Source organism: Rhinolophus ferrumequinum, chromosome 7 (genome assembly GCF_004115265.2).
Source record: "Rhinolophus ferrumequinum isolate MPI-CBG mRhiFer1 chromosome 7, mRhiFer1_v1.p, whole genome shotgun sequence".
Taxonomy (NCBI): Eukaryota; Metazoa; Chordata; class Mammalia; order Chiroptera; family Rhinolophidae; genus Rhinolophus; species Rhinolophus ferrumequinum.
Window position 1 is genome coordinate 22,469,124 of NC_046290.1, and position 26,367 is coordinate 22,495,490.

Sequence of the window (26,367 nt, forward strand, 5' to 3'; positions counted from 1 at the left end):
TATTGTTGACTTCAGCTTTTATTTACAATATGCTCAATGTAATTCCTTCAATATAATCTCCTTGTCCAGAGTTCAAATGCAACCTGTCTACACTGGAAAATCACCCAACCTGACCATGCTATGAAGTAGTTCTGCACTGTATGTATTACATTTCTGCAGCAAGCAGAAACACACGTGCTTCATTTGTGGAGTTTGTCTTCATTTGGGCTTTAGAATTTTAAACTTGGAAGCTTATACCTTTACATTTACCCTGATACCTACTATGTATCTCCTTTTTAGAGCCTCAGTTTTAGGAAGGCTTATAAAACTAGTCTTCCATATGTAATTCTTGTCATGGGTGAAAATTGGAAAACATCAATGATTATCTTAGCCTCCTCCCACCTTCCTTAATAATAACTCTTCTTCACACCCTGTACTTATTTGCAAATCCGAAGTGCTTTCCACCTGCCCACAATCAAACCTTGGATGTGTCTACTAAAGTGAAACCTGGAATTTAGACATCACCATAGAAATACTTCTGGTTGTGATGAAGATCCCTTACCCTCCAAGATACTCAGATTTCATTAAAGGATCCTGTAAACATCAATGTCTTCAAAACTCAGAGGGTTGAAGTTATAACAATGGAATAACTGAAAGGTGGAGTTTTTGTTAGACAAGTGACCCTGCTTTGTGTCCATCAAAACAGTGTATGGCTGTTCACCTCATCTGCATGAAAATCTTTTAACTTTATATTAACAAATCATAGGGACTTAAATTGTATGACTATTTAACTTTATTAAGAACATTATAAAATGGTACATTAAACAAAGGTGTGTTTATTTTCATATAATGCTTATTAATGTTTTTCTTGCCTCGATTTTATCTAAAGCCAGGACAATATCTTCCTCTTCTAGGCACTGTACTTTTAGAGTATGTTTTTAGATGTGGAATTCCTTTGGACAGCATGCAACATCCAAATATCTATTGGCAATGCACTATTACGAAATATATTATGACATTTGATCACTGTAAACTTCAACCCCATAACCCCACAGCTCCAGAGGAAGGGCTGGGGGGTGGGGATGTATCCAACACCACAAAAGCATTACCAGTCAAGCACTTTATAGCTAATATCCATTCACTTTTAAATAGGACTGCATGTGGAAGAGTTTAAAAATATTTGCAGATCAAAAGAAAAGTGTCAAAGGCTGAACTGAGCATGAAACACACTAAGCTGGCTAATAGGGCAGCCCTAATTGATTCTCTCCGCTTCCGGCTAAAGGGGTAATCAATATGAGTAAATTCATAGTTAAAAAGCCTCTGTGGAAATTCAAATGGTAACAGAAAATAAATTCAGAGCTCATTACTTCTAAGGGAATTCATTATACGATATTTGTCAAATACGCGTCTCTCTAGTGCATTTTAAATATGATTCAACATCAGGGTAAACATGTGTTCCAATGATGCTTTCATTGCTTAATTTGGGGTACTATCTTTGCGTACTATCTTCAGAGAGTATCTATAGTGCATTCTCATGAATATCCTTTTGGTGACTGATTTAATCCTCTGAGAATAGATTTTGGGTGCAGGGATAGGCAAAAGTCAAGTGATACAGCTGTTGTGTGAATATTGATTAAATATGGTAATCCAGGAAGTCATATCATTTTTTATTTACAAAGGTTGGGATTTTATTGCATGTCTCCTATTTTGTCACCGTTATTTTGACTGTATATAACTGAGTCTATATCTCCTTTAACACGACTTGTCAGTGTGTGTAAAGTTTTCTAGGATAATTTCTAAATTGAGAGACAGGAGGTGATTCTGTCCGTACGATGTGGACGTAAACTCACCTCAACTGGTTCTGCAGGTCAGTGTGAACAAAGATCTATCATAATCTAAGAAACACAAGGGAAAAGAGTCAATCTGATAAACCAGATCTGGTAAACTCAATTCTGGATCATGAGAAAATTTTATTTCCCAAAATACAAGCTGTTAGAAGAATTAAGATTTAATTACAGCAGTATCCTTATAAAAAAAAAAAAAGGAGACGTCGATTATTTGTGGGCATTGTGAATACTTTTGCTATCTAAAAGCTATCTGGAGTTACTAAAAAATTTCTGTACTTTACTCATGAATATTGACCCACTGGATCAAAGTGTTATTTCCCAGTGTAGGCTTCACAAATGTTTCTGGTACCTCAGTCCTGGCAAGTGCCCCTGTTCTTGCCTCGTCACCATCATAATCACTGCATCCTATTCTCTGAAAAGTTATAATGATGAACCCAAAACCTCAGGGGTTCCTGAAACCTGCTAGTAAATTAAAAACAGAGCAGCCCAAACCCTTTATGAATGACTTCTCTGATGGGAATAATTATTTCCAACCTGTATCAAGAGAGGAATTTTCTTTTAGGTGCCAAGGGAAGAGTGGTAAACGTGCTAAGTATACTAGTCAAGGGCACTTGGGAAAGCTGTTTTGTGGTTTATTCTTCTGAGCCCCTGAGTCATCCCACATTAATGATGTACCTGTAGCATGATTAGCAATGTAACCAATACAAAAATTTTAAAAACACAACACGTAGAACCCTCAACTCTAATGTCCCTCAGATCATATTATTAACAATACCAGCTTGCTACAAGTCTTCCCCAAAGTGGATCTGGTCTATTCAAATATTTACTTAGTTTCAAAGAGCAGGAAGCCTGCAAAGGTAGAGAAGCGTTGGTGGTCCCCGTGAAGAGCGCCATTGCCCATCCTCAGCCAGACCTCGTCTCCTTTGGCCAGCTTCAGGACTGCATGGTTGCTGGATGTATCCGATTTCCCCTTTGTTTCATAGCTGGAAAGGAAAAACAGGCACGAACTACTCAGTCTTTGAAGTGGACAGCCAGCTCTTTACCAAAATCTGCCCTCCCTTCACTCCCAGACTCTCATGCATTTAGGTATAGTCCTGGGATTAAGTTCTTCAAATGGTGAACAGAAGTAATATGTGCCACTAATAGGACTGGCCGATACAACTCTCACAAACATCCCTCCTTGATCCCTCCTCATTATGACTGTATGGGATGCTAATGAAAACGACAAGAATTACTTTGGAAGTTATATGTTGAAGCCTAAGTGCTTGAAAACTATGTAGAGGAAAGCTCTTTCTCATGTGCCTCAACCTAGAACAACCATTCTGGGCTGTCCCATGAGAAGAAAAGGAATTTCTGCTATGTTCAAGCCATTACATTGGGCCAAGGTGACAGCAGTTTAGAATTTAGAATTTGATACCAAAGGAGGGTGCTGCCATAACCCAAACTAAAATACAGATGCTCCTTGATTTGTGGTATCATTATGTTCAAATAAACTTATCATAAGTTGAAAATGTATTTACTACACCTAACCTACTGAACACCACAGCTTAGCCTAGCCTACCTTAAATGTGCTCAGAACACTTACGAGCTAACACATTAGCCTACAGTTGGGCAATGAATGCACTGCAGTCTATCAGTTATTTACCCTCGTGATTGTGTGGCTGACAGAGAGTGGAGACTCATTGCTGCTGTCCAGCAACATAGAGAGTGTGGTATCACACACCACTAACCCAGGAAAAGATCAAAATTCAAAATTTGAAGTACAGTTTCTACTGAATGAGTATCGCTTTCACATATTCGTAAAGTCAAAAAATTGTAAGTTGAATCCTTGTAAGTCAGGGACCATCTGTATGTTGCATTGGGTCATGGTCAGGCAGAGAGCTATGAGGAAACAAATATAGAGGGTTTAAAAGCTGGAGATCCATGTTATGCTGTAGAAAAATATTTGAGAAAACATGCGATAACTTGGAAGGTAGACCTAATGCCTATCAAGCCTATACACTAGGAAAGGAAGTGATTAGAAAAAGCCAAAATACTCTTGGCTGTTTTTAGAAAGATGTTTCTAGTATAGATAAGTTCAGACAAGAACTGACACGTTTGAAGCCGAGAGGGTGTAGACTATTGGGGTGTAACAGGGTTAGAAAAGACAGGTGCTTTTATACCAGAAAGAACAGAGATAAAAGTTGATGTCAGCCCATTAAGACTTCTCATTCAATCAAATAGACACAGCCTGCGACACAATCTGATGAATTAAAAATATTGTCTTTCTAGGACAGTCTCTTTAATAAATGGTGTTGGGAAAACTGAACAGCCTCATGCAAAAGAATGAAACTAGACCACTATCTGATGCCATATACAAAAATTAACCCAAAATGAATTAAAGACTTGAATGTAAGATGCGAAACCATAAAACTCCTAGAAGAAAACATAGGTGGTAAGATCTTTGACATTAGTCTTGATGATAATTATTTTAATTTGACACCAAAAGTGAAGGCAACAAAAGCAAAAATAAATAAGTGGAACTATATCAAACTGAAAAGCTTCTGCAATACAAAGAAAACAATTAACAAAATGAAAAGGCAACCTAATGAATGGGAGAAAATATTTGCTGATCATATATATCTGATAAGGGGGTTAATATCTCAAATATATTTTGAAAAACTCATACAACTTAGTAACAAAAAAGCAAATAAACAAAACAAACAAAAAAACCAATCCAAAGAATCCGATTAAAAATTGGGACGAGGATCTGAATAGACATTTTTCTAAAGAAGGCACATAGATGGCCAACAGGTACATAAAAAGATGTTCAACATCATTAATCATCAGGGAAATGAAAATCGAAACCACAGTGAGATATCACCTCACACCTGTTAGAATGGCTATCATCAAAAAGTCAAGAAATAACAAGTGTTGTCAAAGATGGGAAGAAAAGAGAATCGTTGTGTACTGTTGGTAAGAATGTAAACTGGTGCAGCCAATATGAAAAATAATATGGAGGTTCCTCAAAAAATTAAAAATAGAACACCATATGATCCAGCAATTCTTTGTCTGGGTACTTATCTAAAGAAAATGAAATTACTAACTCCAAAAGGTATGTGTGCCCCCATGTTCATTGCAGCATTATTTACAATAGCCAAGATATGGAAACAACCTAAGTGTCCATTAATGGATGAATGAATTTTTTAAAAATGTGGCATACATATATAATATATACATAATATATATGTATCATATATTATATATGTAATGAAATATTATTCATCCATAAAAAATGAAGTCTTGCCATTTGTGACAATATGGAACGACTTTGAGTGCATTATGCTAAGTGAAGTAAGTCAGACAGAGAAAAACAAATACTGTATGAGCTTACTTACATGTGGAATCAAAAAGAAAAAGAAAAAAAAACCCACCACACTCATGGATACAGAGAACAGATTGGTGGGGGGACGGTGGATGGGAAAAATAGGTGAAGGGAATCAAGAGGTACAATCTTCCAGTTATAAAATAAGTAAGTCATGGGGATGTATTGTAGGACATAGTGACTATAGTTAATAATATTGTATTACATATTTGAAAGTTGCTAAGAGAGTAAATCTAAAAGTTCTCACCACAAGAAAAAAAAATTCTGCAATGGATATAAATATAGAATCCTTATGGTATTCACCTGAAACCAATATAATGTTGTATGTCCATTATACCTCAATAAAAATAAGTTTAAAAAAATTTGCCATTCTACCTAAATCTATTGTTTTAGAAGGCCTTGTGGTAACCACAATTAAGTTGGAAGAGAAAGGCATGACAACAAGGAATCAAGGAAATAACAGGATGGAAAATTATCTGTCAAAAAAATAACACTGGGCCGGCTGGATGGCTCAGTTGGTTAGAATGTGAACTCTGAACAACAGGGTTGCCGGTTCGATTCCCACATGGGCCACTGAGCTGCACCCTCCACAACTAGATAGAAGACAATGAGCTGCCGCTGAGCTTCCGGAGGGGCAGTGGATGGCTCAGTTGGTTAGAGCGCAAGCTCTCAACAACAAGGTTGCCGGTTCAATTCCCAATGGGACGGTGGGCTGCACCCCCTGCAACTAAAGATTGAAAACGGCGACTGGACTTGGAGCTGAGCTGCGCCCTCCACAACTAGATTGAAGGACAACGACTTGGAGCTGATGGGCCCTGGAGAAACACACTGTTCCTCAATATTTCCCAATAAAATTAAAAAAAAACAAAACTCTGGCTGTGGTTTACTAACACATATAACTGACTGGTAGCCAATAGAGCAAAAGCCTGCTAAATTACTGAGAAAATGGTATTACCCCCAAAAAATCCAAACCTGGCCTATAAAGGGCTTGGGATATTCACCTGAATACTCTGACCCCTCAACTCTGCACCAGCAGAAAGTGGGCTGTGAAAGAGCCTAGGAGAACCTATTTATCTTTTTGATGAGGCCATGGAGACACATAAACACGGAACACCCTCCCAGAGGAAGAATCAGAAGCCAAAGGGAGAAAGAGCCCAGAGACTGATTTGATGAAAAGGACTGCTCATCCCCTGAGATTCTGGGCTTTGAGCTGGATCATTAACTGAAGTTTAGTCTTTCTCCCATGGGGGCAGAGATGGGGAGACATGCATTCTAAGTGTTCAAGAGGGTTCAAGAGATACTTGGTAGTCAGAGGGGCACAGAAGGGTAGCTGTTCACTAGACTCCATTGCCCCTCTTCCATAGACGCAGCTCTCCATTTCCTTGCTGTCCTTGCATTTGTTAGGTGCAGTTAGGGGTGGGGAACAACGTGACAATGTTCTCTGAATAAAATGCCTGATGGATAAAAACTTCCCCAAGCTTGATGCTCTTTCCTCCTTCTGACTGTGGCAGACAATGACAGCAAGAATTTGGAATTCAGTTTTATACATAGCAGAATGGCTTTCACCAGACGATGACTTCAAAACCCAGGCCGAGCCCCACGCCCTCCTCCCAACATCCACGCAATCCCCTCCTTCACCCTTTCTGCCTTGTATCTTTCCCAGCCTGGAACTGAACAAGAAACATAGAGTTCTAGGGTGTTCGAGCTTCTATATTCTGGATCTCTTTGTTGCAGCAGCATCACCTACCTAACTCATCTTTTTCTCCTTTGATATTTCAAATGCATCCTCCCACTGGAGGCCAGACTCCAGAAGAAAATATGGTAATTCTCACAAGTCATCAAAAATAACAAGGAAAAGATAACAGCCTCAAAGGTTTGCATAGATCACTCACCACTGATTTAATTAAAGGAAAGATGAGGACTCTGCTTCTCTCCCACATCCTAAGTTTACATAAGAGCATGTTGAAATATTTCTTTTTAAAATAATTTCCCCTCCTAAGGATTCCTGGTGCCAGGCTGCTGGGATAAATATAGGATAAATATCAGAGCAGCAGCACAGCCAAAAGAGAGGGACCTACTCCCAACTCTCAATCCGCCAGCTGGACGGTGGAGAAGGCTAAAATCTAGGCAAAGGGGGCAAGAGAGTAAGAAAGCAGAAGAAAAGGCTAAGAGAGAAGAGAAGACATAGTGAGTTAAGAAAAGAATACAAATGATTAGTTATGGGGAGTGATGCAAGAAATTAGCTCAAGTCTTCTTAACCTGTTTCTGCTTAAGTGCATCGAGTTTACTTCTTCCCAAATAGTAATTATAATCTGACCATACATTGGCGCACAGGAGTTCTCAGTGATGACAGTGTCCACGTCAGCCTGTGTCGATTCCTATAGAATCAGTGTTCTGGCGTTTGCCATCCTTTGAGCAAACTATGGCGGTGTGGATGCTACCCACCTGTACATGCTGAAGACTGTGTTGCCGTTGTGCATGAGGTACACATACACTTCCTCAACATCTTCGTGCTTCATCATGCTGAAGGTGAAGAAATACACACCTGAAAAAGGCAGGTACTTAAATTAATATGTCGTACACTGAGTATTGTGAGATCGCAGGGAGAGGTGCCACATGACTTCACACTTCTTTTGTTGATAGTCTCTGTGGTGTGTAGGTTCTTCTTGGCCCTCATTTGCATGAGTGCCCCTTTACCTGCTCTTACATTCAAACTGCTTTAAATTTTTTGGAGACTTGCTCAATGTATATACGAGGTCTGACAATTAAGTTTGCGAACTTGTTGCAGCAATGTTGCTAACTTTTTTTGATATCAGAGGGATTATTCATTATGAATCTGGACAAACTGTTAACCAAGTGTACTATTTGGAAGTGCTGAAAAGTTGCGTGAAAAAGTTAGATGAAAACGACCTGAACTTTTCACCATCAATTCACAGCTATTGCATCACAACATACCAGCTCATATAACACCATCTGTGAGGGAGTTTTTAGCCAGTAAACAAATAACTGTATTGGAACACCCTCCCTACTCACCTGATCTGGCCCTCAGTGACTTCTTTCTTTACCTGAAGATAAAGGTAATATTGAAAGGAAGACATTTTGATGACATTCAGGACATCAAGGGTAATATGATGACAGCTGCGCTGGCCATTCCAGAAAAGTAGTTCTAAAATTGCTTTGAAGAGTGGACTAGGCACTGGCGTCGGTGCATAGTTTCCCAAGGGGAGTACTTCAAAGGTGACCATAGTGATATTCAGTGATGAGGTATGGAGCACTTTTTCTAGGATGAGTTCGTGAACTTAATTGTCTGACCTCGACCTTGTACTGTGTTCCTAATCGGATTACAAACTCTAAAGGAAAGAGTCGACCTCATTTTGGCTGTATCTCACTTGCTCCCAACAAAGTGCTTAGGGCACAGAACATGCTGTTCCTAGGTACAGATTAACTGTCATCAGCACCCACCACAGGACATGTATGGACAAGGTAAGAGCTGTGCACTGATTAACACATGGCCCTCTGGGGCCCAACAAAATAAACAAAGTACAACATTACAGGGAATAAGTACACTTGCCACAGATATTAGCCAAAGATAAGAAAGTACTGTCGCAAAGCTAAATGTTCATCAGTTCTAAAGAAATATTACAATTCCAGTAATGTTTAATTCCAGTAATTTCTCATGTTATCCATTGTGAGTAGGTGAAATCATGTACAATAAACAGAAAGATGCAACTTTGACTCAGCACATAACCTTGTTACTAAAATTATGAATCCTTCTCATTTGAAAAAGTCGAACATATTTTAAGAGATAAGCGTTTTCTTGTAAGATTCTAGGTCTCCTAATCGAAAACAATTTAATATGACCTGTTACATTCTCAATGCCAGTGTGGCAAATACCTTCACCGGATGATTAAGAAGAATCCAATAGTAGGAAGATGAGAGCAAAGGAAAATCTTCTCAACTCCGACGGGTATTAGACTTGAGAGTACATTTTGGAACGATGAACGAATATAAATCATCAAGCTCTTATTGTTTTCCAGGCTACATTTTTGAGCTAATGGCCTTGTCTCAGTCTGTTCAAGCTGCTGTAACAAAATACCATAGACTGAGTCGCTTCTACTCGTAAACAACAGAAATTTATTTCTCATAGTTCTACAGGTCGGAAGTCTGAAACCATGGTGCCAGCATTGTCAGGTGAGAGCCCTCCTCGAAGTCACAGACTTCTGGTTGTGCCCTCACATGGCAGAGGGGCTAGGGAGCTCTGTGGTGCCCCTTCTTTGAAGGCAGTAATCCCATTCATGAGCGTTCTGCCATCACGATCTAGTTACCTCCTACTACCATCACTTTGGGCATTGGGTTTTCAATGTATGAATTTGGGGTATGGGGTGGGGGGGTGGGACACAAACACTCTGACCATAACAGGCTTTGTGAGAGAAAAACCTGGAAACATCTTTTGAAAAAGTACTGCACAGTGTTATGCTCTTTTCCAAAGGTGTAGTCAAGTAAGAAGCTGCAAGGGTATCATGTTGAATCAAATAGAGTATGATTATGCTTCATTTAGTGCCAGGCTTGCGTATTCAATGTGCTGGGAATAAAGGAAATGGAATAGAAATCAGTCATATACATTCATAGGCCTAGAGATTGGTCCACAGATGAAAAGTAAAGGCAGATAAAAATTAGAGGACTCAAAGAAAGTAGTGTATATGTGTTCAGTTTTTCACATTTTATAAAACTTCTTATTGGTCTCTCTCTCTCTCTCTCTCTCTCTCTCTCTCTCTCTCTCTCTCTCTCTCTCCCCCCCCCCCCCGCCTCTTTCACTCGCTCTCACACAAACACACCAATTTTCAATGCCTCAAGAAGATGTAGCTGGAATCAAAAGGACAAGAAAGGATATTAATTTTCATGAAAAAAATGATGACTACTATAAAAAATAGATTGCAGAAGCATTTTAGAAAGAGCAGACTAAGACACCAGATGGTGAATAAATGAAATTCCTAGAGTTGGAAATATAAAAGTGAATATATATTTGGTCCACACATGGCTTTCCTCTGCAAGGGAAGGTACTGAAACAAGAGGCAACACACCTGCACTAGGATTTTCAGGTCTTTGTGTCATTGTAATTGCAAAAAGCAGCCTTTTTGTTTCATCACTCCCAAAGTAGAAAAGCATAAAATGGTCATTTTGCAATCTATTGGATGAGGTTTAAACAGTAAAGTGGGAGTCAAATGATAGTTGTTATTGTCAGGATTATGTCCAGCCCAAAAGAGTTCTAAAAATCTACCAAATCCTTAAGCTTCAGTTATGAAGTACTTCGAAGGTGACCGTAGTGATAGCAATGGAACCATTGATTGGGCTTATCTAGGCAGTTATGTAATCTGTGGCACAGATGGTGTTTAAAAAGAATAACAGTTACAGTAAAATGATAACATAGACTTTCAAAGCAGAAAAATCACATAAGAAAGTTTAAAGCTGATTGAAATGTGATGAAAGACTGCTTGCATCACTATATATGTCAGTTCCTTTCTGAATTTGGCGGATAGAAAAATAAATCAAGGCACACATTCAAAGCATCTATGACAAATCTCACATGGCCACTGCATCCATCAGAATTTTCTTCTTTTGTTTCTGTGTACCATAGAGAGAAAGAAGAAAAGTTGCAAACAAACACCAAAAGCATCCATTTTGTGCAAAACTAAGAGACTGAAAAAAAAAACCCAATAACTTTAAAATACCCGTAAGTGCGGTCAAATGTCACTGACAGCAGGCAGAGTCACATGGAGGCCACATGGCTGGGGGGTAGGGAGTTTTCAGGAGGCCAAGTAACAGCAGATCTCAAACAGTGCCAAGAAAAATACACTCCCTGACAGGGAAGGGCCAATCTGAAGAAGAAATGCTGAAAAGAAGCTCCGATGAGCAGGGCTGAGATGAAGCAAAAGTTAAGTTTTTGGGGAAAGTTGCTAAATAAAGTACAGAAAGTGTGGAAAGCAGTTCTGCAGTGGCAGACCTCAGAATCTGCCAGCTAGTAGAAGGCTCCTAAAGACAAGAGAAGTGGCATGTCCAAGGACTGTTTCAGAAGTCTCCCTGGACGCAGCACAGTCTGGGGAATCAGAGGAAGTGTGGCCATACAGGGAAAACACACAGAGAGGGGCTCTACTTCAAAGGACTAGTGAGTCGAGTGAAAGCAGGGGAAGGAGCCATTGATTTACCAAGCCTGAAAGCTGCTGGGGTCCCCACAAGAAACTACTGCATACAGTGGGTCTAGAAAAATCCAATTCATTCAACCACCAGTTAATTTTTAAAAAGTAGAAAAGAACAGCAAAAGCTACAATAAACGAAGAATACTCACCGAGAGGAAATGTTGTCATGTAGTAGGTGAAAATTGTAACCAAATATTGCATCATGAGTTTAAAACATATTAATGAAGTAAATATGCCTATGAAAGAACATTGTGAAACAAAATGCAAGAAATCATGATAGAAATGGCCCCACAAAAGAATTGAAAACTGGTGTAAGACATAGAAAAAGCAAAAAAAAAAAAAAAAAAAAAAAAAGAAAGAAAGAAACAGGTATCACAGAAACAAGAACAAGAGAGAAATTGAGAAAAGCAAAAAGGAAAATAAACCCTCAGAAGACACAATTAAGAACATGCAGTACAGAAATAAAAAAAGCAAACAAGATGGAATGGAAATGAAGATGAAGAACACCAAAAGATTAAATAATAGACACAGAAGACAAAAAAACAAAAAGTTGAAAACAAAATAAACAAGGCATCATTGGAATCCTTAAAGAAGTTAACCAGTGGTATACTAAGGAACAAGGGGAGGGGGTCAGGGCTTGGGGGGAATGCTTGTGAGTGGTCCACCCCTCAGGAAGTATTTTATCAGTGACATTGTTTAGAATTGCTGGTCTATGATGATAAGAAAAATCTAACTTTTAGTTGATTTCATTACAGTTTTAAAATATTCTATAGACAATGTACCACTTATAGCCTGAATTCTTAGCACATGCCAGACTGCTCCCATTGCCACCCAACCTTAGTACAAAAATGAGAAGAAAAAACAGTTGGATATTTACATTTAAAAATATAATCCAAAGAAACTTTCCTGGACAAAAAGGTTTACCCTCACACAACAAAAGGACACACTGCATAGCAGAAAAAGTTGACCCAGAATGACCAACTCTTATCCTAGAAAAATCATTGGAGTTTGAAGTAAAAAAAAAAGAATTTTTGGACATTAAACAAAATGATTAAGTCACTTATAGGAGGAAGAACTCAGACTTATTTCAGAGTTCTCCAAGCCAAATGCCAAAAGATAGGGAAAGAAAAACTGTAAGCCAAAATTTTTATATGCAGCCAAGGTTATGACAAAAAGTTATGACACATAAAGTCTGAGGGAACATTGATGTCATAAGCCTTCTTGAGAAAATAATTAAAGGATAAAATTTATCTAATAAAGAGATGTCTGGGAAATTCAGCAAAACGACTAATGGTGAACACTGAATATATTAAAGTCCCCAGCATCTGTGAATGTTACCATAGGAGCCAAAAGGGACTTTTCAGATGTTAAGTTCAGCACCTTGAGATGGGGAGATGATCCTGCGTTATACAGGTGGGCCCAAGGAAATCACACTGTCCTCATAAGAGAGCCGAGGAGGTCAGAATCTGAGAGGAGGTGATGCGACAGTGGAGTCACAGATTGAAGTGACGTGGCCAAGAGATAAGCAAAGACCACAGCCTCTAAAAATTGGAATCGGCCAGCGCCTGGAGCTTCCGGAGAAGCCAACGCTGCATATCCGTTGAGTTTAGCCAGTTGAGCTGATTTTGAACTTCTGACCTCCAGAATTGTAAGAGAATAATTTTGTGTTGTTTTGAGCTCCTCAGTTTGTGATAATTTGTTACAGTAGTAGCAGTAGGAAATGAATATAGAAGTGCTCAACATTTTTTTTTAATTAAAAATAGGATCAGGACTTCCTTGGGGTGGTGGCTAGGAGAGGACAGTGTTATGGCACATCTAAACTATAAGAGTTATGATTTAAGGACTTTTCAAGTCAAAGGTAACTATGCCTTCCTTAGGAAATATTTAAGTCAGTTCAAATCAGAGATAATGATTTTAGTAAGCACGGCCATCATTTTAAAGAGTGTTTTTATCTTTTGAGGTTCTAATTCATTTACTTTGAAATCCAAGAGAAATCTATATATGAGCAGCTTGTTTTAACTGGAATCAGAAAGAATTAACTCCCTAAGTGTCTTACTTTCTTTGTTCTCTGCCACTTCATCCTTTCCTTCCCTTCCTTCCTTTCCTTCCCTTCCTTCCTTCCTTCCTTCCTTCCTTCCTTCCTTCCTTCCTTCCTTCCTTCCTTCCTTCCCTCCCTCCCTCCTTCCCTCCCTACTTTCTTTCCTTCCTGATTGTTAGATTGATTGATTCAGCCATTCATTTATTTTTACATCTCACCTGATACTGGGGCCCCAAATCTACCAGTCATGACATCAAAGAAGTTTCCAATGTTCGTCTCAACACTGCTGAAGATAATCCCACTGTTCTGATTGCTGAAGTGAGTTGCCAGAGAAGCCATGAATGCGATCTAAGGAAAGAGTTCGTGGTTAATTCATAGGCAATTTATTTTAAAGAAATAAGGTTTTAATACAAGTAAGTTTATTTCAAAAGTATGTGTAATAGCAAGATCAGAGGTAACTTAAACATTAATCTATGGAGAATGAATTAAATAAATTGTGGTCATATCTAACATTTTCATGCTAGGCAGCCATTAAAATGATCGTATATATCATGGGTTGCATTTGACTTTAAAATGGTTTTTGAAATATTAAATTCTGTTACCAAACAATATTGGGGAAACTTGGATGAAATCTTCTACTTATAATTATAAAATGCATATTAGCATATTAACAACCTGAGAAGCCCTGAAGCCAAACAACTTGGGAATATTTTTTACCCTGTGTCATTTTTCCCCCAAAAGGATTTATAATAAATACCAAGGGTGCCAAAAAAAAATGTATGCACATGACTCGTATTCATTTTTTTATTACCAGTATATATTGAATATTACAATTTTCATACACTTTTTTTTCCTTTCTTAAAATGTGTATACATTTTTTGGGCGCCCTCTCTATATATTTAGTCTTCATCCCAGGTGGTTCTGGCACACAGCTACTAAAACCCTTGCAAGTTCATAAAGGTTGAGAATGATCAAGGTGTCTTTTGTTATATAAGTGAGGTGACTTTTGGAAAGTGGCACAGGTAACCTAAAGTTGGGGCTGGTTGCCAGTGGAGCCAAGGTCGTGATTAGAGGGTTGGAAGTTCCAGTCCCACCCAGACCCCTGGCTTCTGGAGGGAAGAGGGTCTGGGGCTGGAGTTCATTCACCACAGGCCAATGATTTAATCAATCATGACTATGGAATAAAGCCTTCACACACACACACACAAAAGAAAGGGGTTCAGAGAGTTTCTGAATTAGTGAACACATGCAGATTTGGGGAGAGTGGTACATGTTCTAGGAGAGGGCATGGAAGCTCTGTGAATTTTCCCCATACTTTGCCTGCTGCATTGCTTTCATCTGGATGTTCCTGACTTATAACCTTTTATAATAAACCAGTGATATAGTAAGAAAAGGTTTCTCTGAATCTGTGAGCCACTCTAGCAAATTAATCAAAATCAAGGAGGGGGTCGTTGAAACCTTCCATCTATAACTGGAGGATCAGAAGCACAGGTGACAACCTGGACTTCTATTGACATCTGAAGGGGGAGGGGCCGTCTTGTAGGATGAAGTCTTAGCCTGTGGGAACTGATGCTATCTTCAGGTAGTGTCAGAATCAAGGTGAATTGTAGGACACTCAACTGGGGTTGGAGAATTGCTTGGTAGTATGAGAAACACCCACACATGGGAATTGTACCGCCAGTGGAGTCACATTTGAAAATCAATGCCAATCCCCTGTCCAAATAGGTCATTGAAACTGAGTGTGAATTAGATCTATAAATTCTTTAACTTCCTGGGATTATCTGTTTTCAGTGAATGAAAGTTTTAGAGAAAGAGGTGAGAGATCAAATAATTTGAAGTTCTGGAAGACGTGGGGCGGGGCGGGGGAGGGTGAGGAAAAGACAGGCCTGAGAGAATCAACAGAGAAAGGACTTGGACAGTCAGAAAGAGAGTAATGAGAGCAGTGGATGCAGAAGGATGGGGAAAGGGTGACACCAGAGGAGGGATTTAAAAAGAGGAATAAAGCGGCCTGGAAATCACCCTCTTTTACAATCTGCCTAAGTCCAGTCCTCCCTCCTGTGTAATGCCTCCTTTAAAACATGGGACAGTAGTTCTTCTAAATTATTATACAATTGTGGTTTTAGGGTCAAATAGTTGGTGGAGCAAATTTAGTAACTGTTTTCCATGAGACCAGATACTCCAGGGCCCCTTGGCCATTTACCGGTTTGGGGTTAGAGTTCCTAACTTTGAAAATGTTCATCATTCATCTTATTAGGCATCTTTAACCTGGCCAAGTGGCATTCGTCTCCTTGTCTTTGTAAATTTATACTGGCACATGGCTCACAGGTTGCTAAAAGTATTAAACAGCATTCATTAAAACGTTACAAAACCAGTTAGAGTAACACACAGGGCTTCTTAGTGCACAAGGCCCAGATAAATGACGGAATTTATACGTGGTCAAACAGCCGCTATAGACAAGAGTTGCTTTATAGTCTAGTTCTTTGAAAATCTCTCATATTACACTACGTTCCCTCAGTTACTTTATTTTAACCACAAGTTACTGTTTCAGGAAGACATACCAGTCAGAAACAACTTTAATAAAAAATACTAACTTTCAGTGTTCATAGGAAGCCCTTGGAAAAATCAAGTTTAAAAATATTAGCCACAGTAGTAAAAAGCAATCCAGACTTAGTAATTTTCTTGGTGACCTAACTTCACATTTCAAGTTTTAGATGTCACTGGCAAAAAAAATTTTGAAGATCACTTAATACAAGAAAAAAACATAGATAAATGGATACTTGAATTTGGGTTAAAATGTCCAATCATAGCCTGATGAATGGATTTTTAAAACTTTAAGCTGAAATAAATATGATCTTGTCTGGAAATCCGTAGGTGGATAACTCAAAATAAAGTGTCTCTAGTGATAAAGAAGATACTGATGAAAAAAGTTTAGATAAAAATTTTGCCACAAAAATCTGAGTTGATAGAAAGCAATATATGTTCATTAATATCCATATATATGTATATGTGATTTAAATACGTAAACTTAACAAAATTAATAAACAAATGGTATGGTCAAATGTCTACTTACAATATTCTATGTATCCAGAAGTTTATATATTCGAGTTGCGAAAAAACATTTTTATTTAACATATCTTCTCATTTGGAAAACGGGAGATGAGCTGATATTCAGGGTTGCCTTGTATTGGGTCTATTGAGGAAGTTGAATTTGACCCTTCATCAACTTCTCTTCTCCCTAAGAATGATTGCAAATCACCCTGAACAGCATAGATCTTATGCAAACATTCTACAGATGAACGAACTGAGACTCAGATTTACTCAATTGAGCTCTTGAAGAAGCACTCAAGCCTTCTGACTCCTGGACCCTAACAGCCAAGACAATTTAGAAGTCACCTGGAGATGTACCGAGCACGATTTACCTGCAGTTCTGGTGGAATCCCCGGGTGGCCCTTCTCTCCTTTGGGGCCATGCTGCCCTCGTTCCCCTCTTGGCCCCAGGTCACCTTTGTCTCCTTTCTCACCTTTGGACCCTTCATGGCCAGTGGCTCCATTATTGCCATTGTTCCCATGATTTCCTTAAACAACCAGACATCATTATATGAGAAAGCCCAGTCACTCATATTCATCATCTAGTTTTACACAGTCCCTTTCTTCAAATATGTACCAGCTCAATTGTAAAAGAGGATCATTTGAAACAATCCCAAATACAGCCATGGAGACATTATCAAATGGGATCTCTTTTAAATGGGACACTGAAAACAGTCTTAGACACTCTTAAGGCTCCAAAGCCTGTTTTTCCTATAAAGTAAGACTTCGATGAAAAATTGTGTAGAAGACTTATTATCAAAGCATCATTTATAATAGCAAAGATTAGAAACAACCTAAATGTCCACCAATACTGGAAGGACTAAATAAAAAAATAGTACATCCCAGAAAATGATGTTATATAGTCACACACACAAAAAAAAGAATGCTAAAGAAAAATATTTAATAACATTTAATAAAATTCATAATATTTTTAGATAAAAAAGTTTTGAATCAACAGGGACAGCATGATACTATGGGGTGCCAAAAAATGTGTACACATTTTAGAGATGTTATCTATGTATTAATTTTCGAAGTTGAATTGAATTATGGTAGCAGTGTGTAATTGCAGAAGTCAAACGTGCCTTGTATTCATTTTTGTTATCGGTGTATGTTGAGTATTACAATTTTAATAAGTTTTTTCCTTTCTTAAAATGTGTATACATTTTTTGGCACCCTCTGTATATACTACATATATATATATATATATATATATATATATATATATATATATATATATGGCGTGATACTATGGTATGTGTATATATATTTACATGTTATATCAAAAGGGAAAAAAGACTAGAACAAATTACATAAAAATATTTACAGAATATTTTTTTTGTGTGTGAATGGATGGAACATGAGTGATTTTTGTGACACTCTACATACTTTTCTGTCCTTTTGAAGTTTTCTACAAGACATGTACCACTTTTATAAATGGTGAAAAAGTGAAATCACTGATAAAAAAATTCACAGTAATTCTGAAAGCACAACTTGGATAAAGATTTCAACTCTTCACTTTGCCACTAAAAGACAATGTCTACACCTCTTCTTTTATTTTTATATTTGTTGACTTTCAGGCCCTTTTGATGTTTATTTTGTCTGCTACTTTTGGTCAAGTATCATACCAGGCTTGCAATCTTTCCAGATGGATGAACTTTGACTGTGTTGACCAGTTAATGTGTTAATGACAAAACTGTTCCTGCAAGGACAGCCTGTCCTGTCACCTCAGAAGAGTTTAGACCTTAGGAGATTGTAGAAGGGTCTGACTAGCCCCTACCCCTAACCACTGCACCTGTTACCTGCTGTCCCTGGTGTTCAGTGACATAGATTTCAAGCCAGTCATCACCATTTAAAGTCAAACAGAGTGTTTCTTCATTTTAAATTTGGTTACATTTGAGAAATCACTCAAAAATATTTTTAAACATTGAACTTCATTTGATAAATATTAATATTGATGAGGGTAAGTCAGAAAAAAGCAAGTGGACCTTTGCCAAACCCTGATAAAATGTCCTACCTCCAGGAATTGACCTGGGAGGAAGGAAAATAATTAAAACCCCCAATAGATTCGGAAAGAAAATAGTTAAAAGCCCAGATAGATTAGGAGAGAGGGGACCTGGGTTGCCTTTTCCGTGGCTGACTCAGGATACTAGCAAATTACCCAACCCCCACATGCCTAGGACACCACCCAATAGAGCAGGGATGGCTGAATGGTGGGTCTAGAGGAGCGCAATGGAGCTCTACAGCATTGCCCATGCCACCACATGGTGCACGAGAAGGAAAATATTCCCATGAGCCCCAAAGAGGCATACAAATCAACTGGGAGATAGCTGAACATGAAAGACCCTGAGGCCACGGGAAGAAAAATTTCGCTGGATGAAGAATCTGACAGAAAGATGGGTAGCTCAGGGAATGACACCATGGAGGTACCTATAAGGCAGACCAGTAGACTCCTCTCCTTCACACCCCCACTTCATAAATTCCCTGAAAGTTAGATATAATGTAATGCATGAACCATGCTGTGGCAGAAACACTGAAACAAGGGTAAGTCCCAATTATGATGAGGTAGTTCCAAACTCCATGATTGTGAAGAGACTCCCAGCCTGTGAATCTGGTGTCTCAGGGTGACTAATGCCTGTGGGATCCTTCGGGTTGTATAGATAATCAATATTACAGAGTTTAAACTGTTCCACCTAAACTGTCTCTATAAACCCAGTCTACCCATCTCTCTTGGATTTTCCATGTATACACTTTGGATCACACACAGTGATCTCTAATTATGTAGGTTCACTCCTGGCTTGTATTTTTGGCACAGTCTGTAATCAGGCTGGCACCAGTTCATCTCTCTCATACTTACCTGGAATGCCAGGGGGGCCAGGAGGTCCAGGTGGCCCTTGGTAGCCTCGGAAGCCGTAATCTCCATGGCAACACTTGCTGCAGTCTGGGGGCAGTCCTCCGGATGGTGGAGACTTCAAAAAGATACAAAGACACGCTTCAGGGAAAGGTATTTGTGAGTAATTAGGACTTTTGAATTGCCTCTGTCCTTGTTCCCTAGGTAAGTTTAACTCTAAACAACCCCCAGCAACATCAGAAAAGATGGTGTAGGGTGGAGATGTCAGTGGCAAAGGAGTCAGGGGGTAGCTAAGGTGAACCAAAGATCAAAAAGGAAAAGGAAACAGGAGCGTCAATAGAACAATGTGCTCTTTGGAAAGGAGTGTGAGTGGGAATGAGGGATTGGGGCAGTATTCCTGAGAAGTACTTTTCTGCTGCTACTGATGACAGCCAAAAGAAGAAACCCCAGAAGTAGTCTTGAAACAGTCTTTCTTTCCCAATGGCCAGTTGCCTCAGATGTAGCTAGACTAAATAGAATGAACCTCAAATAATAAGAATTATCAACTTCAAACACAGGTAGTAAGACTATCAATATTCATGATATTGGGTTAAGAATTCTTAGAAATTCTGAATTGTAACACTGGCTTTTCAAACAGCCACAACACACTTAAATTACCTTAGGAAATTAAGGACATGAAGTAAGTATTCATTAGTCCAATACATTTTTATTAATTGCCTCATTTCAAGTTTGGTTCATCTGAGAAGCCACTCAAAAGTATTTTTAACAATTGAACTTCAGTTGATAAATAGTAACATCAATGGTGGTAAGTCTTGAAACAACTTAAACTTCCTGTACTAGTGTACTAATTAATTATCCCTGGTCATCTGCAAAAGTGAAAGAATCCACGAGATTCTACAAAGTGAGAGAGCAAGAAAAGGTTTATTGAAAGTCAGGCAGAGAGAGAGAGAATACAGGCAAAAGGAGTTTTGCCAGGGCAGAGTCCCATAGTTACAGCTGCGGTGGGTTTCTGTTTATATTTTATATTTTTCTATGCAGGATGTAGGGGGCTGCCTTTACAATTGTCGTCTCCTGGGAACTGTTCTGTTTCCACCTATGATGTATGTAAGGTGCTTGTCAGCTTGCAGGTGCAGTGCTAGCCAGGGTTTCAGAGCCACGTGGTTAATTTTTAAGGTCATTCCTGCTAGCTCACAAGCTCGTTCCTGTTAACTTCTTGCCTGTCCTATCCTGCTAGCTCACAAGCCTGCTTCTGTTAACTCTTTACTTGTCTCATCACTTCCTCTTCATTAGTATTTAAAATGATTTGTTTTGTATTCCTCTTCAAAATTTAAAGTGATTACCGCATTGTTTGAACCATATTTAATGAGTACTTAAAGGGTACTAAATGTATTCAAATACGACACTAACTTAAACATTTATTTATTCAAAGATAAACTTCTGAAATTTGTGCTTTCACTTCAAGGAGCTACACATCTGGTGGAAATTGATTGACAGAAGGGTTACAGTTGCATGTGAAATTTGGAATCTCATCTAAAAGGGCAACTTGCCTCTTAATTACATCATACAAAATACTTGTGAAATCTTTCCTAGACACCAACTGTAATTCAACAGTCTCTTGAAAACAGCATATTGTTGCTAAGGGATTCATTTAAAAAAGGAAAGGAGGGAGGGAGGAGAAAAGAAGAGAGAGAGGAAGGGAGGTAGAAAAGGAGGGAGAGAAGAAGAAAGGATGTAAAATTTGGATTTTCTCTATCACTAGAAATCTGAACAGAAAAGTGGATCAAGGTTTCGCATTGCTGTACATTTAGACTTTACTTATTTTTCTTTTTTTCTTTTTCTTTTTTTTTTTAATAAAAAATGAGCTTGGACTTTTCCCTCACTCTCTCATTCCTGTTTCCTAAAGGTTTCCACCAAGTTATCTGGGGAAAGTGCAGAACTGTATCCATGGTCCAGGCCATCTCCTGAAACAGTTCAGAGCCCAAGTCTTGAGTGATCAGGAGCTACAATTTGGAGATAAGTCTTAATCTAGTCTTTAGCCCCCTAGACCCAAGCATGTAAAGGTATGAAAACCTTTTGTGAAACTGGTGGAGGAAAAGAAAATCAGTGAAAGTAATTGGTCTGAGACAAGGGCTTTCAGACACTTGGAAAGTCAGACACCACAGCACCGCCCTATCTTCTAATCCAAAGATGCAATTTGAGAAGTAAGTATTCCATAATTTCCTGGTATGACTTTGCTAATGTGAAATACAGCCCTCTAAGTTCCAAGAAATCCAGGACTCTGCCAATAATGGATTTTAGAGAAGAAGGGAGGGGAAGGAGGGAAAATCCTGAAATGGAACCATTTGTTTTAAGAATAGAACTGAAATACTGAGACATTAAGATGACTGAACTGGAACTTGAACTCCCATCTCAGTTGTCTGTGACTTTACTGAAGTCACTTTCCCCCAGACATCATTTTTCTTGGCTACTAAATTAGAAGATTGGGTAAAGATGGTCATGAATTTTCTTTCCAGCTCTAAGATGCAAACGAAGATACTAAAGGCTTTCCCAAAGTCTCAGTCAATAACTTAGAAATGTTTTGTTTTTAATGTCTGGTATCTAGGCATGAGATACTAGATAACTCCAGGAGAAGGGGTTGCTGTACCAGAGCTAACTAGGGCTGGCGTGCATGCCCAAGCTTCCTGTGGCTCTTCAAGCACTAGACCCACCACCAAAACAGGGAGAGACTTCTGGTTACTACTAGTTGGGCACCTCCAGAGGACATTTCACATGTTCCTCCCTTTGGCCTTGTCTTTCAAAGTTCAGTCAAATAGAACAAAGTTAGTGAGCCTTTTGATGAAGTCTTAGAACAAGTTAGACAACAGGATGTGTAAATTGAGAAGTTTTCTCCTAGGTAAGGGAGGATTACATATTAGGTAGTTACTGTACATCACCCTCTTAAGTTTATCAACCCCTTTCCCTAAATTAAATAAAATTCGAACACCAAGGACATGCAAATGGGTGGGAGGAGGAGTCTCTAAGAGAAGTTCCATCCATTTGGTAGACGGAGGCCTAGGAGCAGTTGCTCAGAATTGAGCTCTGCTATTAGTAAGTAACTTCTAGGAAAGAGAGTCCATAGCTCCTTTTTAACCTAAGGAAGAGGGAAGAGAAAGAAGGAGAAGGGAAATGGGAGGAGGGAGAGAAAGGTATCCAGAAGGAGGAGGGGAGATTGTTAAAGGTGATTGATGAAGAACTGTGGAGAAGAAAATGCCAGGCAAAGAGAGTCCAGGGCTGCTTACCCCCATCTCTGCACACTCGAATCCACCACGAACCCTATAGCCAGAGGCATCTTTCTAGAGCACAAACCTGATCACCTCACTGCTCTGCTATGAACAAACAAACAAACAAAGCTTTTGCTGGCAAAGTAACATCTAAGCTCCTTATTTGGTCAACAGAATCCACCAGCCTGGCCCGATAATCACCCCATGTCTTTCTCTCACACCTCAGGAGCTCCAGGCACACCCACTCCTCATGGGCTCTCTCAAGTCTCTTTACTGTGGCACATGATTATTTTTTTATTTTTTATTTTATTTTATTATTTTATTTTACTTTATTTTATTTTATTATTTCTTCCATGGCCAGCTACCTTTTTTGTCTCATCTTTGAGATCCAGCTCAGTGGTCTCCATCACTCTCACAGTTTCCTCATCTGCCTTTTGTGCATTGACTTCATCACATGGTTTTTACCTATCTGCTAATTTATCCCCACTAGAATCCTTCAGAACTGTTCAGAGAAAGGAGCTTGGGCATATTTATGCCCATGCTAAAGCTGGGCACATAGTAGAAGATCAGGAAATAATTGGTGAAAAAATGAATGAGGAGAAAGGAGAATTGAAAGAAGGGTGGAGGAAGTGAGGATAGAGGGAAGAACACAGTATAATCCAAAATTCAATGTAGGTTTCCATACCCATTAGCAGAGGAGTTGTTTCTTTTATTTTAAACTTTTATTTATTTAAGTGTGTGTTTCCAGGACCCATCAGCTCCAAGTCAAGTAGTTATTTCAATCTAGTTATGGAGGGCGCAGCTCATAGTGGTCCATGTGGGGATCGAACCAGCAACCTTGTTGCTAAGAGCACCCATGCTCTATCCAACTGAGTTAACTGGCCACACCCAGGGGAAGGTTTTGAAAACCACTAGAATACCAATGACTAAATTTCCTCAGTATCTCCTATTGGGCGTTTGTTTGGAAATACTTCAGGAACCCAGGGGAGTTTGAAAGCCCCCTGGCTTCAAAAACAGCCAGAAAGTGGCATTTTGCTCTCCCCGCCCCCCTCATCTGTTTTTACCTGCTAGATAGATGCCTACGGGGACCAGAATGTGGGTGGAGTAGAAATTAATTTGGATTTCACTGCTCTGTTGGGTGTTGGTTGCCAAGAAATAATGACTGATGACAATCTACATCTGCCTTCTGCTGCCTCTGGGGACTCACTCTGCCCTGGCCAGGAAACATGCAGCAAAGAGCCCATCTATTGAAATGGAAAGTCCAGACCGAGGCTTGGATAAAGGTGAAAATATCTTCACCACTATGGAAAACAGAAATGAGCGTAAATACCCTTTAGCCAGAAGATTGTCAGACAGAAGGACAATCTCTAAAAGTGGTTTTCAAAAACTGAGCTTGCCTTGAAAGGTTATCATTTATTCTGTCACTCCTTAAAGAAGCATTTTTTTTTTGGCACAGCCCCACAGAATTGTGTGATCAAGTTCGAAGTCCCAGGTTAGTCCCAGATCTACAGCTGATTCTGTGTGTGATCTTAGTATGTTCAGATAACCCGTCTCAAACCAAATTTCTCCATCTGTGGTAGGAGGGGTTTAGATTTCAACTGCAAGCACTTTTTCAGGGCCCATTTAATGCACTGAAGCAGTCAATTCTTGTGGTAAAACCTGTATGTTCAAATACCCTATAATTCAGAGTAACCCCACGTGCCCCTTCATCTGATTTCAGCATGCTTGATACCTAGAAGGTAAATCAAGATCTGTTTCCTCCTTATGTTGTACACCTGAAACTAATATAATGTTCTATGTCAATTTTACCTCAATTTAAAAAAAGTTTTAATAATTTGAAAAATAAAGACATTAAAAGATCTGTTTCTTCCTTTTCTTAATGTTTTAAATTAAATTGAGTTTTTCACCAATTTGCCATTCACTACACTGACACCTTGACACTCTCACACTACCTTAAGAAATTTAAAGACGTTTCCTGATTGCTAAGCTTATACCCTGAGAAATATATCAAGTCCACTGTAATTATCAGGCATTAGAGCATACATAAAAGGATTGCATTTTAAATACACACAGCCTTTTTTTTTTTTAACTCTTTGATCCTTTTTGAAACATATGTCCAGGTTGAACATAGAAATTTAGCAACCTTGAATGCTATAAATCAAATCAACAAGCCTGGCATGAAATGTCACAGTAAACTCGCAAATCAAAGTGAAAAACTCAATGGGTAGCTTCTCCCTGCTGGGAAGGATTAAGAAAATCCATCTGTCTTATGATCTGCAAATGATTAGCTACAGCCATCCGTCTGTCTGCATAGGTCAGCACTCTTTCTTTCCGCACTAATACTAATGGAAGAAAGAAACCAAGTCACAGCCTAGCAGGGAGCTGCTGGCGGCCACTGTTCTCCTTTTGGATGGGGTGACCACGATGCTGCAGCCTCTCCTTATCCCAGCACATCAGTGCTACCCCTGTTGATTTTCTCACAGAGACCCACAGTCCCCCTCGTATCCCAGAGCCACCCAGAAAGAGACCCACAAGCAGCTCAGCAAACTTCTAGAAAGCATTCATCCTCAGAATCATAGCTGAAAAGAGCAAGAACAGCCAAACTCATGAAGCTTTCCCAGTAATCCTTAGAAGAGAATTCTGAGTACCTGGCCCCAGAATGGGGTGATCTGGGCTAGGCCATCTACCTCGGGGTGCGGTAGCTCATCAGGTCTCAGGGATTTTAGGTCTGTAGAAGTGTTATTATCCACAGTCCCAGTTTTAGGATGGCTCCGCTCTCTCACTTTCTCCCTCCTGGAGCCGCTATGGCCAGTCTGCTGGTGGCTTTGCACTATTCTCGCCACCACTTTATTAGCTCTTCCGCTCACCTCCATGTATTCATCTTGACACAGGCAAAATGGGAGGAAAAAGAAAGCCAGCAGGTGCCAACAGACGAGATGCCCGAGCATGATTCTCAACAGAGCCACAGAGCCTCCTGGAGAAGACGGCCGGGGCTCCAGGCGCTGTGGTCTCCTCGGGCAAATGCCAGAGCTGGAGATGAGAGCTGCAGCCGGCCCAGTGGTTTTATACATTGGTGTGCAATAAATAAGGCTGCAGGCATGCCAGAGGGAAAGCAGTCCTCCTCTCCAGGCAGAACAGCCCATTCATCACTTTCCCACATCACAGGCAAAACAGATTTGTGTGCACAGCTCCCAGTTGCTGGGGTTCATAAATGTCACACCTTGGCATGTCTTTTGTTAAAGTGTGAAGAAAACATATGCAACCATCTGGAAACAGGGAGTATGTGTCCAGGGGTTTGCTTTCGTGATTAGACATGGAAAGGCTGTGCCTCCGCCGTCAAAGATGCCTTTTGGAAAAACCTACCCTTGGGCGTGCCAGGAAATCCGGGCTTAACTGCATCAATTCTGTCTGCAATGGCAGCGGGAACCCATTCAGGGCAAACAGGGGAGCTCCTGCACTCTCTCTGTGTGTTAATATTTCTCCTGTGACCAGCTTAAAGTAACTCATTTCCCCTTCCCGACACCAGCAACAGAAGGCAGTCAGTTGGGTGACTCCAGCACACTGAGCTGGATTCAGGCGCAGACTTGCTGGGTTTAGCAAACGCATTTCCCAGTCCTAGATTTAATTGCCTTTTCTATTGAGTTTCCAAAAGCCAAAGTTAAAACAAAGTTATTCAAATCGCTTATCGCCCGATGAAGATACAACATCCCGCTTTGTGTTAAAAGTATATTGCTTGTCTCAGGCTACTCTT

The 26,367-nt window shown here is 39.5% G+C and overlaps 1 protein-coding gene across 1 annotated transcript; it reads right to left on the reverse strand.

Moving 5' to 3' along the window:
* Positions 1 to 1,980: 1,980 nt before the first annotated feature.
* Positions 1,981 to 25,636, reverse strand: C1QTNF3 (C1q and TNF related 3). Its single transcript, XM_033110357.1, has 6 exons — positions 25,265 to 25,636; positions 19,363 to 19,474; positions 16,842 to 16,996; positions 13,641 to 13,770; positions 7,636 to 7,735; positions 1,981 to 2,809 (listed from the first exon to the last, which is right to left on the reverse strand). The coding sequence occupies exons 1-6, from the start codon at positions 25,562 to 25,564 to the stop codon at positions 2,650 to 2,652; spliced, it is 957 nt and encodes a 318-aa protein (XP_032966248.1). The 5' UTR covers positions 25,565 to 25,636; the 3' UTR covers positions 1,981 to 2,649.
* Between the last annotated feature and the right edge of the window lie 731 nt (positions 25,637 to 26,367).

What these genes read in the sequence shown, in the direction of transcription:
- C1QTNF3 (XM_033110357.1), bottom strand. Translation starts at nt 25,564, where the DNA reads ATGCTCGGGCATCTCGTCTGTTGGCACCTGCTGGCTTTCTTTTTCCTC. An exon ending in TGGCCCCCCTGGCATTCCAG is followed by an intron (nt 16,997 to 19,362) that starts GTAAGTATGAGA and finishes TGGTTGTTTAAG; the next exon opens with GAAATCATGGGAACAATGGC. An exon ending in GGATTCCACCAGAACTGCAG is followed by an intron (nt 13,771 to 16,841) that starts GTAAATCGTGCT and finishes CTCTTTCCTTAG; the next exon opens with ATCGCATTCATGGCTTCTCT.